The sequence below is a fragment of the Haliotis cracherodii genome, unplaced genomic scaffold (genome assembly GCF_022045235.1).
Source record: "Haliotis cracherodii isolate W230 unplaced genomic scaffold, xgHalCrac1.p SCAF_19, whole genome shotgun sequence".
In the NCBI taxonomy this organism is placed as follows: Eukaryota; Metazoa; Mollusca; class Gastropoda; order Lepetellida; family Haliotidae; genus Haliotis; species Haliotis cracherodii.
Window position 1 is genome coordinate 6,173,606 of NW_027266274.1, and position 18,296 is coordinate 6,191,901.

The window sequence follows — 18,296 nt, forward strand, 5'->3', positions numbered from 1 at the left end:
CGGACACAGGCACTAGACCGTGGTGACAATCTGGGCATAGCCCCCGGACACGGGCACTAGACCGTGGTGACAATCTGGGCATAGACTGGACACAGGCACTAGACTGTGGTGATAATCTGGACATAGACTGGACACAGGCACTAGACCGTGGTGACAATCTGGACATAGACTGGACACAGGCCACTAGACTGTGGTGACAATCTGGGCATAGCCCCCGGGACACAGGCACTAGACCGTGGTGACAATCTGGGAATAGACTGGACACAGGCACTAGACTGTGGTGATAATCTGGACATAGACTGGCCACAGGCACTAGACCGTGGTGACAATCTGGACATAGACTGGACACAGGCACTAGACCGTGGTGACCATCTCGGGGTAAACTGATCACAGGCAGCAGCAGACTGCTGAGTCAACAATTGTTACGAATCGCCTTATCACTTTATTTCAAGATGTGTACCACTACGAATCATTGTTAAATATAAAACTACATTCCAATAAGTAGGTTTGTTTATAGTGTTTCGTTAAAGACCAACCAAATAAACACACTGAATGATAAAAGGAATCAATGCCAGGTACCTACACTTAACATAAGTGTGAATCCTCAGAGACACCTAAGACTAAACACGTAAATATCTGGAATATATAATGGCACTGCCGTTCGTGGGATATCTTGTTTCAGTAGAGGCATTACGTCAATGGTTTTCAAACTTAATCGACATGGGTTGTCTCCCTTGGTGAAATGGGTTACCTCCCTTGCATGGGAACACCGTGCACAACGAGGGTGCCGTGTCACCCTAACTACCACGCATTGTGGAGGAATACAGACGGTGGGGGTGTCCTTATGCACTGCAATATGCCAAGCTCAGGTAACTAGTCTCCATGGCGTTGAGAGACCTGAACGTTCAGGCAATATCTACACTTTTTACACCACGACGTAAGTAACACAATAAGCCGTCTGTATCACTACTAGTCCGTGCTGCCAGGCCTCTCAACTGTTCAGTGGACTGATATGAATATTTACAACTGCTGAAAGACACATTTCTGCATTAGGTGCGGTGCACCGGTGTGGTAATAATAAACTATGAATAAATAACATATCTAACAAATTGCGATAATCAATTTATATAAATGTGTGGATGTCGTATTTCAGTTGAAGGTACGAACCAAGGTGCTAATGTATGGAAAACACGCAGTGAGAATATCAAAGGATGATATCGTCGAGTTATGACGTCACTATGACGTCACCTATGACATCACAGACATATCGAGATGAAAGGGTACTATATCCAGTATTGTTAATCCCGTGTTTAACACGTTAACACCCGGTGTCTGTGGGATTCATACTGGCCTTCTCCAGCCCGGCGCCAATGCTCGGTAAAAGTGCATAAATTTCAATTCCACGCACTCCATTTGTGATCTGTCATTTTGAAAATAAGCAGTTGCCCACGCACATACTTCGCTAATGGCGCCACTCCTACATTCCGTAACAACAAGTGAATCTTTCAGTCAGTTTCCGAAAGGTTCAGAAAACCTGTATCCACTGAGCGCTTAATGATCCCAGAGTGATTGTCCACAAACAAAGAAGTCTTGAAATATGGCGAGTCACATCTATTGCATCGTGTGAATAACACCCCCGGATTATCAAGGGACACATATTCTGCCTTTATAATTGTATCACGGTTTAGCTAGAGTTTCGCATTCATTATACACTGGATTTGCCATCACTTGTGCCTATTCCATTCATTTCTTTCCCTGATTTATCCTTCTTCTCCTTGCTTTCCTTGATCTCTTCGATCTCGGACTTATCCGGGCTGAGGGAGTCTTCCTCTTCGATGGTTGGAACCAGGCTTCCGCGCAGGCGCGCCTCCGAGAGATTGGAGAGTGACGGGCGGGGAGATAACCGTGGAAAATCCCTCCGGTCATCCAAGAGTATCACAGAGGCATTGTCTATCTTAATCTTGCACTTGCTCTTCCCCGCCTTGTCTGAAGAAGAGAGTATACATTGTTAGTGAGTGAGAAGGGTTTTACTTTGAAGAGTGTTACGGCTATAGCAATGTGTGTCCCCTAAATGTGGTGCGCATCCCCCATCCCCCGCCCCCCTTTATATCTGTATAAATTACCACCAAAGCCAATAAATAGATCTTAATTATGCACCCCCTTTGTGAAAGTAGAGGCAGTAGTGTTAGTTGTAGTGGCAGTAGCAGCACCATTGTTAGTTGTAGTGATAGTAGAGGCAGTTGTGTTAGTTATAGTGGCAGTAGTAGCAATATTGTAAGTTGTAGTGATAGTAGTGGCAGTTGTGTTAGTTGTAGTGATAGTAGAGGCAGTAGTGTTAGTTATAGTGGCAGTAGTAGCAATATTGTAAGTTGTAGTGATAGTAGTGGCAGTTGTGTTAGTTGTAGTGATAGTAGAGGCAGTTGTGTTAGTTGTAGTGATAGTAGAGGCAGTTGTGTTAGTTGTAGTGATAGTAGAGGCAGTTGTGTTAGTTGTAGTGATAGTAGTGGCAGTAGTGATAGTTGTAGTGATAGTAGAGGCAGTTGTGTTAGTTGTAGTGATAGTAGTGGCAGTAGTGTTAGTTGTAGTGATAGTAGAGGCAGTTGTGTTAGTTGTAGTGATAGTAGTGGCAGTAGTGTTAGTTGTAGTGATAGTAGTGGCAGTAGTGTTAGTTATAGTGGCAGTAGTAGCAATATTGTAAGTTGTAGTGATAGTGGTGGCAGTTGTGTTAGTTATAGTGGCAGTAGTAGCAATATTGTAAGTTGTAGTGATAGTAGTGGCAGTAGTGTTAGTTGTAGTGATAGTAGAGGCAGTTGTGTTAGTTATAGTGGCAGTAGTAGCAATATTGTAAGTTGTAGTGATAGTAGTGGCAATAGTGTTAGTTGTAGTGATAGTAGAGGCAGTTGTGTTAGTTGTAGTGATAGTAGTGGCAGTAGTGTTAGTTATAGTGGCAGTAGTAGCAATATTGTAAGTTGTAGTGATAGTAGTGGCAGTTGTGTTAGTTGTAGTGATAGTAGAGGCAGTTGTGTTAGTTGTAGTGATAGTAGAGGCAGTTGTGTTAGTTATAGTGGCAGTAGTAGCAATATTTTTAGTTGTAGTGATAGTAGTGGCAGTTGTGTTAGTTGTAGTGATAGTAGAGGCAGTTGTGTTAGTTGTAGTGGCAGTAGTAGCAGTATTGTTAGTTGTAGTGATAACAGTGGCAGTATTGTTAGTTGTAGTGATGGTAGCAGCAGTATTGTGAGTTGTTGTGATAGTAGCAGCAGTATTGTTAGTTGTAGTGATGGTAGCAGCAGCGTTGTTAGTTGTAGTGATGGTAACAGCAGTATTGTTAGTTGTAGTGATGGTAGCAGCAGTATTGTTAGTTGTAGTGATGGTAGCAGCAGTATTGTTAGTTTTGGTGATTGTGCAGCAGCGTTGTTAGTTGTAGTGATGGTAGTAGTTGTGTTGTTAGTTGTAGTGATGGTAGCAGTTGTATTGTTAGTTGTAGTGATGGTAGCAGCAGTATTGTTAGTTGTAGTGATGGTAGCAGCAGTATTGTTAGTTGTAGTGATAGTAGCAGCAGTATTGTTAGTTTTGGTGATTGTGCAGCAGCGTTGTTAGTTGTAGTGATGGTAGTAGTTGTGTTGTTAGTTGTAGTGATGGTAGCAGCAGTATTGTTAGTTGTAGTGATGGTAGCAGCAGTATTGTTAGTTGTAGTGACGGTAGCAGCAGTATTGTTAGTTGTAGTGATGGTAGCAGCAGTATTGTTAGTTGTAGTGATGGTAGCAGCAGAGTTGTAAGTTGTAGTGAACCCCTTTTGAGTGAAACCTTAGTGAGTGAAACCCTTGTGAGTGAACCCCTTGTGAGTGAACCCCTAGTGAGTGAACCCTTAGTGAGTGAACCCCTTGTGAGTGAACCCCTAGTGAGTGAACCCTTAGTGAGTGAACCCTAGTGAGTGAACCCTTAGTGAGTGAACCCTTAGTGAGTGAACCCCTAGTGAGAGAACCTCTAGTGAGTGAAACCCTTGTGAGTGAACCCTAGTGAGTGAACCCCTAGTGAGTGAAACCCTAGTGAGTGAAACCCTAGTGAGTGAACCCCTAGTGAGTGAACCCTTAGTGAGTGAACCCTAGTGAGTGAACCCCTAGTGAGTGAACCCTTAGTGAGTGAACCTCTAGTGAGTGAACCCCTAGTGAGTGAACCCTTAGTGAGTGAACCCCTAGTGAGTGAACCCCTAGTGAGTGAACCCTTAGTGAGTGAACCCTAGTGAGTGAACTCCTAGTGAGTGAACCCTTAGTGAGTGAACCCCTTGTGAGTGAACCCCTAGTGAGTGAACTCTTAGTGAGTGAACCCCTAGTGAGTGAACCCCTAGTGAGTGAACCTCTAGTGAGTGAAACCCTTGTGAATGAACCCTAGTGAGTGAACCCCTAGTGAATGAACCCTAGTGTGTGAACCCTTAGTGAGTAAACCCTTAGTGAGTGAACCCCTAGTGAGTGAACCCCTTGTGAGTGAACCCCTAGTGAGTGAACCCTTAGTGAGTGAACCCCTTGTGAGTGAACCCTTAGTGAGTGAACCCTTAGTGAGTGAAACACTAGTGAGTGAAACCCTAGTGAGTGAACCCTTAGTGAGTGAACCCATAGTGAGTGAACCCTTAGTGAGTGAACCCTTAGTGAGTGAACCCTTAGTGAGTGAAACACTAGTGAGTGAACCCTTAGTGAGTGAACCCCTAGTGAGTGAACCCTTGTGAGTGAACCCTTAGTGAGTGAAACCCTAGTGAGTGAACCCCTTGTGAGTGAACCCCTAGTGAGTGAACCCTTAGTGAGTGAACCCCTTGTGAGTGAACCCCTAGTGAGTGAACCCTTAGTGAGTGAACACTTAGTGAGTGAACCCTAGTGAGTGAACCCCTAGTGAGTGAACCCTTAGTGAGTGAAACCTTAGTGAGTGAACCCCTTGTGAGTGAACCCCTAGTGAGTGAACCCTAGTGAGTGAACCCCTAGTGAGTGAACCCCTAGTGAGTGAAACCCTAGTGAGTGAAACCCTTGTGAGTGAACCCCTAGTGAGTGAAACCCTAGTGAGTGAACCTCTAGTGAGTGAAACCCTAGTGAGTGAACCCTTAGTGAGTGAACCCTTAGTGAGTGAACCCTTAGTGAGTGAACCCTTAGTGAGTGAAACACTAGTGAGTGAACCCTTAGTGAGTGAACCCCTAGTGAGTGAACCCCTTGTGAGTGAACTCTTAGTGAGTGAAACCCTAGTGAGTGAACCCCTTGTGAGTGAACCCCTAGTGAGTGAACCCTTAGTGAGTGAACCCCTTGTGAGTGAACCCCTAGTGAATGAACCCTTAGTGAGTGAACTCTTAGTGAGTGAACACTTAGTGAGTGAACCCTAGTGAGTGAACCCCTAGTGAGTGAACCCTTAGTGAGTGAAACCCTAGTGAGTGAACCCCTTGTGAGTGAACCCCTAGTGAGTGAACCCTAGTGAGTGAAACCCTAGTGAGTGAACCCCTAGTGAGTGAAACCCTAGTGAGTGAACCCCTTGTGAGTGAACCCCTAGTGAGTGAAACCCTAGTGAGTGAACCTCTAGTGAGTGAAACCCTAGTGAGTGAACCCCTAGTGAGTGAACCCTTAGTGAGTGAAACCCTAGTGAGTGAACTCTTAGTGAGTGAACCCCTAGTGAGTGAACCCTTAGTGAGTGAACTCTTAGTGAGTGAAACCCTAGTGAGTGAAACCCTAGTGAGTGAAACCCTAGTGAGTGAACTCTTAGTGAGTGACCCCCTAGTGAGTGAACCCCTTGTGAGTGAACTCTTAGTGAGTGAACCCCTTGTGAGTGAAACCCTAGTGAGTGAAACCCTAGTGAGTGAACTCTTAGTGAGTGACCCCCTAGTGAGTGAAACCCTAGTGAGTGAACTCTTAGTGAGTGAACCCCTAGTGAGTGAAACCTTAGTGAGTGAAAACCTAGTGAGTGAACCTTTAGTGAGTGACACCCCCCCCCCCCCCCCCCCCCCACACACACACAGTGAGTGAACCCCTAGTGAGTGAACCCCTAGTGAGTGAACCCCTAGTGAGTGAACCCCTTGTGAGTGAACCCCTTTTGAGTGAACCCCTAGTGAGTGAACCCCTTGTGAGTGAGTGAGTGAGTGAGTGAGTATGGTTTTACGCCGCTTTTAGCAATATTCCATCAATATCACAGCGGGGGACACCAGAAATGGGCTTCACACAGAACCCCTTGTGAGTGAACCCTTAGTGAGTGAATCCCTTTAGTGAGTGAACCCCTTGTCAGTGAACCCCAAGTGAGTGAACCCCTAGTGAGTGAACCCCCCGGTGAGTGAACCCCTAGTGAGTGAACCACAAGGTTACTGAAGCGCTGATAAAACACGATGCTTTTAAGAATCGAAGTACATGTACGCCAGCAAGATGTATTTTACGTCCGCTTCTTAAGATTCATGGAAAGCGTGTTGGCAACAAACATTTGTTGATAAATGTTGTTTCAAGTTTTTCATTCGGCTTATTAGACAGCTAAAACACTTTACCTCGGGTTGAGTTAAAACTGTAAACACGCGGGCTGTGCAATAACCCTCTCCATCGCGCTTCCATTTTCAACTAAATAAAGCGAGAGAACTTTCCACATCATAAGAATGAGCCGATTGTACGATTACGACTATTATAAGCATGTTTTTTTTATGAATCACTATGAAATAAAGTGTATAGTGATGTTACCAGGTGTGCAAGAAAAGGTGAGCGGATCCTGCCCAACCGGCACCTGTCACAAACACATGCAAAGGCAACTAAAACCTTGTGTTTAATCCTTCACGAAGCAATAACTGGAGTAAAAGTATCAGAGATGTTGGAAGGAAGAGTGTGTGTCAAAGACGACTTCGAAACTTCTTCACATTAAGTCACTGTTCCGTTGACATGCCACCCCCCTCTGTAAGGATGAAGGAGTAAGGAAGGGACTACTTACTGACGACGTATTCGTCAATACGAAGAAGCTGTTCCACCCTCCACTCATCCACCCCCTCATTGATGCATAGTTTACGTAAAGCGTTGCATTGGGACTGAAAGACAACACAAATATATCATTTTGGTGCTTGATTGCATTGGGACTGAAAGACAACACACATATATCATCTTGGTGCTAGATTGCATTGGGACTGAAAGACAACACACATATATCATCTTGGTGCTAGATTTCATTGGGACTGAAAGACAACACACATATATCATCTTGGTGCTAGATTGCATTGGGACTGAAAGACAACACAAATATATCATCTTGGTGCTAGATTGCGTTGGGACTGAAAGACAACACACATATATCATCTTGGTGCTAGATTGCATTGGGACTGAAAGACAACACACATATATCATCTTGGTGCTAGATTGCGTTGGGACTGAAAGACAACACACATATATCATCTTGGTGCTAGATTGCATTGGGACTGAAAGACAACACACATATATCATCTTGGTGCTAGATTTCATTGGGACTGAAAGACAACACAAATATATCATCTTGATGCTAGATTGCATTGAGAAGGAAAGACAACACACATATATCATTTTGGTGCTAGATTGCATTGAGAAGGAAAGATAACACACATATATCATCTTGGTGCTAGATTTCATTGGGACTGAAAGACAACACAAATATATCATCTTGGTGCTAGATTGCATTGCGAAGGATAGAGAACACACATATATCATCTTGTGCTAGATTGCATTGGGACTGAAAGACAACACACATATATCATCTTGGTGCTAGATTGCGTTGGGACTGAAAGACAACACACATATATCATCTTGGTGCTAGATTGCATTGGGACTGAAAGACAACACACATATATCATCTTGGTGCTAGATTGCGTTGGGACTGAAAGACAACACAAATATATCATCTTGGTGCTAGATTGCATTGGGACTGAAAGACAACACACATATATCATCTTGGTGCTAGATTTCATTGGGACTGAAAGACAACACAAATATATCATCTTGATGCTAGATTGCATTGAGAAGGAAAGACAACACACATATATCATTTTGGTGCTAGATTGCATTGCGAAGGAAAGACAACACACATATATCATCTTGTGCTAGATTGCATTGGGACTGAAAGACAACACACATATATCATCTTGGTGCTAGATTTCATTGGGACTGAAAGACAACACACATATATCATCTTGGTGCTAGATTTCATTGGGACTGAAAGACAACACAAATATATCATCTTGGTGCTATATTGCATTGAGAAGGAAAGAATCGAAATAACACAAATTTATAGTCTTTGCGCCAAGACGCATTAGAACCGATATTAAGGAGCGAAAGTACACCATCTAAAGACAAGGTAAAAAAAAACCCACCTATCTACGCATGGGTAAAACCAGACATTAAAAATAACAGATGCCATTTATTGTCTCGTAAACACTTTCAAGGTGAGGTTATATTAAAAAGTTGAAAGAACTGGAGGAGTTTCTAACGTTGTCCGTGTTGAATAATGAAGACCACCACATACGACTTATTGAAGACGAGCTCATGGACGTTACACGGACAATCAAAAATTTTAATTATTTTTTTCTCAAATTTAAAATAATCTGCAAAAACAACAACTTAAAAGTGATATATATCCTAAAAATAATCAAAAGATGGTAATCGGTTGTTCAAAATTGGCACACATCATTGTCAATGACCCAGGTTCCACATGGCATACATTGAACAGTAGATTTTCAAGGTTAAGATAATATTTTTTTCAATTTTGTTTATAGCCAACATTAGGTTCTCAAACTGCCTGGCATCGTCGTCCCATGGAAGCAATCAGATCCCGAACTGTGGATGGGGAATATTCACCCACTCTGCCAGCAGTGCTTGTGCCAACTGTCGGAGGTTCTGTGGTTGTTGCTGGCGTGCTCACAGTCGTTGATCCAGTGCATCCAATAAATGTTCAATTGGGTTTAATTGAGACGTAGAGGGTAATGGCAGGACCTGGTTGTTGTGATTCCTGAAAACGGCTGTCGTCAGTCTTGCTGTGTGAGGTCAGGCGTTGTCTTGTTTGGGAATAATGCTCGCTTGTTAAATAATGGGAAGGATGTGTGCCCGAAGAATCTCATTCAGGTAACGCTGTGCCGTAAAATTCCCCAGAACTTGCACCAACTGTAGGAGATGCCCGCCCAAATCATGACGTTACCACCACCAAATCTGTCCACTTCCTGTATGCAGTTTCGTGCATAACGTTCTCCGCAACGCCTGTAAACACGACGTCGACGTATGAATCTGTCCTAAGCTCTAGTAGTGATACGGATCTGGGAAGGTCACGTGTTGTCCCATGTATCTGATAACGGCTCCACATTCTTGCAATGGTGCTTGGTGCTACGTGAAAAATACAAACCAGGCTACAGCTGAAGATGATTCTCCTGTTTGCAGTCGGCCGATGGCGTCCTTGCGATGGGCTTCAGTCAGTCGTGGCATGTTTTCGCTATTCGATTGCTGTAAGATTGTTATGGCATGCAAATGAAAACCAAAGTTTTCAAAGTCCAACAATGATGTTGCACGTGCATGTCACGTTGGTGTGTTTCTATGACAGGCGCTCACGTAGTTGTGTTTTTGCGATTTTTCGATCTTTTCACCAAATTTCTGCAGTGCCTCACTCTTTCCACACAAATCAACCCCAATCCATGGGACCAATTACGTTTCGGTATTAATTTTGTATGGCTGTCTGCAACACTCTGTCAGATATTTACGATTTTACTACTTTTGCGTTTCTTCTTTTGCAGATTATATACGTTTGGTATTTTACAGTACTATATCAGTTTGAGGTGTATAATGACCTTTCTACAGTGACCTCTTCGCAATCATTTTAGTGCTTTAAGTAATTTAAGTGCTTCAGTCTGTAACCAGTTGATATGCAGGTGTTTATCCGAAACTGTTTCATCAATCGAGATGTGAGAGAACAGTAGTTTAAGACGCTTTCGGCATGTTGAGGCTGAAGCTGTTTACAGGGTATCATTTACAGAGAAGTATCTTTAAAAATGCATGCATATATAACAATTCATGTCATTAGAAATTCTTAGAAAACAGAAAATAAAAACCATCAACTATATTTTGGTTGTGAAGCAAGGAACAAACCTGAAAAAGAATTACCTCCCTTTCAACACAAACATTGCAGTTAGCATTCGTCAACACTCGCATTTTCCGTAACCTACACGAAGGCATTCGGCTTGACCCGGAATGACACGAGTTGGTCACGAATGCACAGAAAAGACAATGAATCGAGCCGTTCCGATCTACGCAAGCATACCATTCCTTTAGGGACCGTCCATTTGGTATTGGTATTTGGTGAGGGGTGGGGGGGTTGTGTGGCTTGTGGGAGCCATGGATTTTGTACTGAGACGAGATATTTTCCAGTTACAGCTGCAGTACCAGAAATTATTATAATTAAGCATACGATCCGAAATGTTAAAAAAACACAACATCTTGCAACAATGTCTTTTGTCGATAAAATTCCCCTTTGCCATAATATCAACTGATCGGTCCATTACAAATATTGACAGGTGTTTTGATCCGATTATCTGTGTTTGTTTGTTTGTTGTTTAACGCCGTACTCGGCAATATTCCAGCTGTATGACGGCGGACTGTAAATAATCGAGTCTGGACCAGGCAATACAGCGATTAATATCATGAGCATCGATCCACGCATTTGGGATTGATGACGTGCAGCGAGCCTGACCACCCGGTCCCGTCAGTCGCCTTTTACAACAAGCATAGTCGCCTTTTGGGGCAAGCATGTCTGATTATCTATATATATAGAATAACCGTTGATGTCAAGAGATGACCATTGGTGAAGGCTTGCAATCCGGCAATCCTTGCCAGTCAGAAATATTTCCTCACCCTAAATATTTGCAGTTTAATCTCTGTGTCCCTTAGGCTGTTCTGTATTTTCTTCTTCCGGCTATACACAAGCTTCAACCGGAAGTGCTCGTGATCTTTCACCGCAACCACCAAACCTGAAACGAAACAGGGCATGTGGAAAAAAAAAGCGTAAACATGACAACTTCACTCCATGTAACGCGTACACAAAACGTGGTCTAGTGGTAGAGCTTCCACACGCTCGGGGATTCGATCCTCGGCTGTGTAACACTAAAATACGTCAAACATGTTACCTTTTGTTACCCAGCCTGGCGCTCGGCATTGTGGGGATTAAAGAAGGACTGGCCAACTCGCAGTCAGTATACTGTGTCTGATTTGGATATTCCTGTTAAACTGCAGCATGGTATCTCAGTGGGCTAACTCTATAAAATCGGCATTAGTCCGGACTAGTACAAGCACACACACACACACACACACACACACACACACACACACACACACATACACACGTGCATGAAAGTCGCTATATAAGCTTTACAGTGCAATAATCTTGCACGCGACGTTGAACTCTATTTTATCTTGCACAAAACGCAACGAGGAGATCATCTATGGTGTCTCCGAGATCAAGATATTCGCTTTGAGACAAATATGAAATTCAGACGAAGATGTCCAGATCATATACACCTACAAAATATCTTATATTCTGCTCACTCAGCTTACCCCAATTCTACTTGAAATAAGGTTTCAATTAGATATTGAACCATGTCACAATTTGTCTTGGGCGTTGTTGGGTACTTGTGGTTAATCTTTCCGCCAACACCTGGTGTCATCACAGCTTTTCAGTGATCTATTCACATCATTTTTACCGTTATTTTTCCTTTTTCGTCCAATGGAATCTTTTTTTCGGCGGATAATGGACACTTGTTATTCTGTGGTGTTGACGTTTTGTAAACTGAGGAGCAAATGAAGCTATGCCTCTTTTTTATCATATGTTTTGATTTTCAACTGAAAATATAAGTTTGCGAAGTTTGATCCAATATATGAAGTGTAATAAAAAATAATTCAACATGGATAAATTTTGCTTTTATTCAAACAATATATTTTATACAAATAATTACCCAGCCACTGATTACTTTTACAAATTGTTGCAGAAATGAGTGATGGTTAAATGAATGGTTCTTTCACTGTTCAATTACATAAAAAGTTAAGTCGGTCTACTTTCTTTTTCCCCTCAGGTTGTTTACTCCTCCTTACATCATTGATTAATGGGATTGTCACACAACATTCATTTAACATCACTGAGTGACAAGGACAGTACATCACATACACCTATCTATCTATCTGCTATTCTCTCTCTCTCTCTCTCTCTCTCTCTCTCTCTCTCTCTCTCTCTCTCTCTCTCTCTATTTCTCTCTCTCTATTTCTCTCTCTCTATTTCTCTAAGGTTCTTTACTCCTCCTTACATCATTGATTAATGGGATTGTCACACAACATTCATTTAACATCACTGAGTGACAAGGACAGTACATCACACACATCTATCTATCTGCTATTCTCTCTCTGTCTCTCTCTCTCTCTCTCTATTTCTCTCTCTCTCTATTTCTCTAAGGTTCTTTACTCCTCCTTACATCATTGATTAATAGGATTGTCACACAACATTCATTTAACATCACAGAGTGACAAGGACAGTACATCACACACATCTATCTATCTGCTATTCTCTCTCTCTCTCTCTCTCTCTCTCTCTCTATTTCTCTCTCTCTCTATTTCTCTAAGGTTCTTTACTCCTCCTTACATCATTGATTAATAGGATTGTCACACAACATTCATTTAACATCACTGAGTGACAAGTACAGTACATCCCACACATCTATCTATCTGCTATTCTCTCTCTCTCTCTCTCTCTCTCTCTCTCTCCCTCTCTCTCTCTCTCTATTTCTCTCTCTCTCTCTTTCTCTAAGGTTCTTTACTCCTCCTTACATCATTGATTAATAGGATTGTCACACAACATTCATTTAACATCACAGAGTGACAAGGACAGTACATCCCACACATCTATCTATCTGCTATTCTCTCTCTCTCTCTCTCTCTCTCTCTCTCTCTCTCTCTCCCTCTCTCTCTCTCTATTTCTCTCTCTCTTTCTCTAAGGTTCTTTACTCCTCCTTACATCATTGATTAATAGGATTGTCACACAACATTCATTTAACATCACAGAGTGACAAGGACAGTACATCACACACACCTATCTATCTATCTGCTATTCTCTCTCTCTCTCTCTCTCGCTCTCCCTCTCTCTCTATTTCTCTCTTTCTCTCGTGTTCTTTACTCCTCCTTACATCATTGATTAATAGGATTGTCACACAACATTCATTTAACATCACTGAGTGACAAGGACAGTACATCACACACATCTATCTATCTGCTACTCTCTCTCTCTCTCTCTCTCTCTCTCTCTCTCTCTCTATTTCTCTCTCTCTCTCTCTCTTTCTCTAAGGTTCTTTACTCCTCCTTACATCATTGATTAATAGGATTGTCCCACAACATTCATTTAACACCACAGAGTGACAAGGACAGTACATCACACACATCTATCTATCTGCTATTCTCTCTCTCTCTCTCTCTCTCTCTCTCTCTCTCTCTCTCTCTCTCTCTCTCTCTATTTCTCTCTCTCTCTCTCTCTTTCTCTAAGGTTCTTTACTCTTCCTTACATCATTGATTAATAGGATTGTCCCACAACATTCATTTAACACCACAGAGTGACAAGGACAGTACATCACACACACCTATCTATCTGCCGTTCTCTCTCTTCCTCCCTCTTTCTCCTTTCTTTCTTTCTTTCTTTCTCTCTCTCTCTCTATTGTCTCTATATATTTTTTTCTCTCGCTCCCCTCTCTCTTTCTCCCTCTTCTTCTCCCTCTCTCTTTCTCTCTCCCTCTCTCTCCTTCTCTCTCTAATTTTTCTCTCTCTTTCTTCCTCCCTCTTTCTCTCTCTCCCTCTCTCTATTTCTCTCTCTATTTCTCTCTCTATTTCTCTCTATATATTTTTCTCCCGCTCCCTCTCTCTCCCTCTCTCTCTATTTCTCTCTTTCTCTCGTGTTCTTTACTCCTCGTTACATCATTGATTAATAGGATTGTCACACAACATTCATTTAACATCACTGAGTGACAAGGACAGTACATCCCACACACCTGTAACAGCAACCATTACTATTGTATAATTTCTCCTTTGTTTATGTTTATGTTTCTTTTGTTGTATTTGTAATTAATGTAAGTTTTTCTAACTAGTTGAATCCCACTGTTATCATTGTTTTATCCATAAATCCTTCGACCAAACATTTTTTGAATTCTTTCTTTTTGCCGAATGTGTTAATTATTTGTTAATTAAAACAGGTCAAAGTAAGTACCCTTTCACTTTTCATAATTAAATCTCTTTCTGTTCTTTTTTCTTTTTTCGTAATTTCCCTTACAGACAATACAATTTAGAGATCATTTCTCAAAATCAACATTTTAATGGGGTTTTTTTTATTTCGACACAAAAAAATATATAAATTTCGCAAGCCAAATATTATAATATACGCCTAAATATCTGGGCAAAAAATAGTCACAGAAATCTCGATTAATGAGAAGTTTTTCTTTCGGCAATGTCAAGTCAAATGGCCCGTTGAGTTAGATAACCTTCAATTATGTGCTTAATTACCTAGCATGAAGAGCTTCACCTGACAGTTACTGTCCATTAACATGTGACGAACTTAATGGTTTTCTTGCACGAAGGCGTACCAGTGTCGTTACCAATCACTGCTATTTTCAATATGGCTTATTGCTGTTTATCACGCTGGTCCCAACGTCATTGACGTGCTGTATCAAAATAAACCGCTATTTTTCTTCAGAGGGCGACAGGGGTTACAGACCTTTTAAACATCGAGTGTAGAAAGTTTATGTGTTTAACGTTCTATCCTTGTGACGATTTTAAAAACGAAAGTTAAATTTAACATTACTTAACGAGCATGAGTTACCACGCTACATTTTGATGGAGTGACGTTTTTAGCCGAGGGCTAGTACGACGCGGACACTAAGGACTGTATTCTCACAATTTACCCTTCAATCAATCGAACCTTGACGGCGTGACGAGCGAACGCTTTAACGAGTAGGCCGCCCTACTTTGAAGAGACAACATAACCATGAAGAAGGAGTGGGCGGACGTGGTCATTGACGGTGTATAAGTTTAAACCATTATTACCTTGAAATGAGCAACTATGCTTGAAATGAGCAACTATGTGTTCTCGTCTAGAGGGCGTTAGCGATAACATGAACTGATATGGACTTAAGAGCAGTTTGTTTGTTTGTTTGTTGTTCATCGCCGCCCTCAGCGTTATTCCAGCTGTATGACGGCGGTCTGTAAATAATCGAGTCTGGACCAGACAACCAAATGATTGATATCATGAGCATCGATTTACCCGGTTGGGATATCTATTAGCAGCGAGCAGCGGCGACACCGTATGCAAATGATCGGATATCCAATATCATGTTCAACCTTGTCGGACAAACACTTCTTTCCAAGCTCTTCTAAACCGTGGTCTACACTGGATCTCATCGATCATACGTAGCTCTAGGAATAGTATACAGAAGCCGAACCTTCTCTTAGCGGCATTTCAATATTTAGGCAGGCAATACCACTGACCTATTTGGATCAGTTATTGATTTTACAATCCCACTGCTCCGGCCGATGGATATAAACGACACGAGCCGCCATGTCCAAATAGGGAAAATGGCCGCAGTGGGCCGTCGATGATTGGCTGAAATATGCGCGCGCATTTCGCCCAAACCTAGATCCGTTTCTGTGAAGTCGTTAAAGTTTGCTAAGCAAACTAATGAAGTCCTAGAGATGTTTTTTTTTCCAAAACCTCTCTATTGATTTGTGTTCATGTGCCCAGATACGAGCTTGCTCCAAGTTCCGTGTGTAATTAAACACAGAATTTAGCCCATCCATCTGAAATAGTGCTGTGGTGGGGAGGGAGAAATCCGTCCGGGAGAAACTTACAGGTTTCCATCATTTTGATGGCGGAATTTGGACTCCGTAAACACCACACACGCGGTTAATGGCTCTCGTTGCGCAAGACGGACAACACAAGGTTGTGAATGTTGATTGTTCGTCCACATTTGTCGACTGGATAGCCTTGTTTTCCGCGGGGTAATTAAATTAGGACGGTATGCCATTTACTTCGCGGAATAAGATAGACGCGAAGGGACTCCCGGTTCTCGCGGTGGTAAGGGAACCTAGTGGACATCTAAGTATCCAAGGGGGGCACGGGTGGCCCAGTCGTCTAAGGCGTCGCGATTCGCTGTGCAGAGTTGCATCCCTTGGGCACGCCAGGAACCTATGATTGTGGGTTCGAATCCCGGTTCGCCCAGATTATGTTTCTAGGTTTGTCAGCACCATACCCGTGCTCGTGGGTTTCACCGAAGTCGTAAACGTCTGAGACCTGCATCACTTCGGACTTTCCTCCCACATTCAGCTGACACGCCGTGATATAACTGGAATACTGTAAAAGCGGCGTTAAACCCAACTCAATCACTCACTCACTCACTCACTCACTCGTGCTCATTAAGCTCATATTGATATTCCACAATTATCCATTACGAAAGCTCCAGAGGGAATATTTGCCACCATGTTTTCATAAAACTGTCTCATCAACAATGCGTGCTCCCAGTTTGCCCCTAATAATCACCAATAGGCCCGCAATTTACGAGCGTTACGCAGTTTTATATATGACAATATAAGTATCCAAGAATGCAGTTGCGTTGCATCTGGAATGAACCATTCTATACCCGCATTGACTGTTCCTTGTCATGTACTGCACGTGCACAGGCTAAACCACTGGTTGCATTCAGTTGTGTGTTGTTAGTAGCCTTTTCCAGCACTCGTGACAACTCGTAATGTAATCTCTACATACTGTTGGTAAATCGTAATTTAATCTCTACATACTGTTTTCAACTCGTTCTGTTATCTCTACTTTCCGCTGACAAATCGTAATTCAATCTCTACGTTATGTTGACAAATCGTAATTTAATCTCTACTTTCTGTTGACAACTCGTTCTGTAATCTCTACTTTCAGTTGACAAATCGTTATTTAATCTCCACTTTCTGATGACAAATCGTAATTTAATCTCTACTTTCTGTTGACAAATCGTAATTTATTCTCTACTTTCTGTTGACAAATCGTAATTTATTCTCTACTTTCCGTTGACAAATAGTAATTAATTCTCTAATTTCTGTTGACAAATCGTAATTTATTCTCTACTTTCTGTTGACAACTCGTTCTGTAATCTCTACTTTCAGTTGACAAATCGTTATTTAAACTCCACTTTCTGATGACAAATCGTAATTTAATCTCTACTTTCTGTTGACAAATCGTAATTTAATCTCTACTCTCTGTTGACAAATCGTAATTTAATCTCTACTTTCAGTTGACAAATCGTAATTTAATCTCTACGTTATGTTGACAACTCGTTCTGTAATCTCTACTTTCAGTTGACAAATCGTTATTTAAACTCCACTTTCTGATGACAAATCGTAATTTAATCTCTACTTTCTGTTGACAGGTCGTAATTTAATCTCTACTCTCTGTTGACAAATCGTAATTTAATCTCTACTTTCAGTTGACAAATCGTAATTTAATCTCTACTTTCTGTTGACAAATCCTAATTCAATCTCTACTTACTTTTGACAAATCGTAATGTAATCTTTACTTACTGTTGACAACTCGTATAACCCTCCATGGCAGGAGGAAGGCCAGGATGAAGACGAAGTCCTGGATCTTGTAGTTGGGGAGGCGATTGAGGAACACCAGATCCACGACAAAAGACACGATGACGATAAAGGCATCAAACACCTGAAACATACAACCCTAAATCTTCAGATGCTAAATCATGACACATCCAGTACTTCAGATGCTCACGTGTAAAGTCAGAAGGGTTAATGCTGACAAATCCATTACTTCAGATGCACACCTGAAATTTTATAGGGTTTAGCATGTCACATCCATTAGTTCAGACACACACGGGTAAAGTCAATAGGACAATTACAGATTCAATATACGCAATCATCACTCAACTGGTACTTAAGATACACAAGTACAGATTCAAGATGATCAATCATCACACAACTGGTACTTAAGATACACAAGTACAGCTTCAAGATGATCAATCATCACACAACTGGTACTTAAGATACACAATTACAGCTTCAAGATGATCAATCATCACACAACTGGTACTTAAGATACACAAGTACAGCTTCAAGATGATCAATCATCACACAACTGGTACTTAAGATACACAAGTACAGCTTCAAGATGATCAATCATGATTCAACCGGTACTTTAGATACACAGTTACAGATTCAATATACGCAATAATCACACAACTGGTACTTCAGATACACAATTACAGATTCAAGATGATCAAT

The 18,296-nt window shown here is 41.7% G+C and overlaps 1 protein-coding gene across 3 annotated transcripts in view; it reads right to left on the bottom strand.

The window, feature by feature from the left end:
• Window positions 1-600: 600 nt before the first annotated feature.
• The window catches only part of LOC139467062 (uncharacterized), a 157,855-nt gene continuing 140,159 nt past the window's right edge, over window positions 601-18,296 (bottom strand). For 2 of the 3 annotated variants that reach the window (XM_071248777.1, XM_071248779.1), the window contains 4 exons: window positions 17,583-17,736; window positions 10,854-10,969; window positions 6,931-7,024; window positions 601-1,986 (listed from right to left, as the gene is read on the bottom strand). In XM_071248777.1, the coding sequence (XP_071104878.1) occupies window positions 1,706-1,986; window positions 6,931-7,024; window positions 10,854-10,969; window positions 17,583-17,736 (645 nt within the window). In that variant the 3' untranslated portion in view covers window positions 601-1,705. The remainder of the gene's footprint in view (window positions 1,987-6,930; window positions 7,025-10,853; window positions 10,970-17,582; window positions 17,737-18,296) is intronic. The other variant, XM_071248778.1, reaches the window with a different exon arrangement.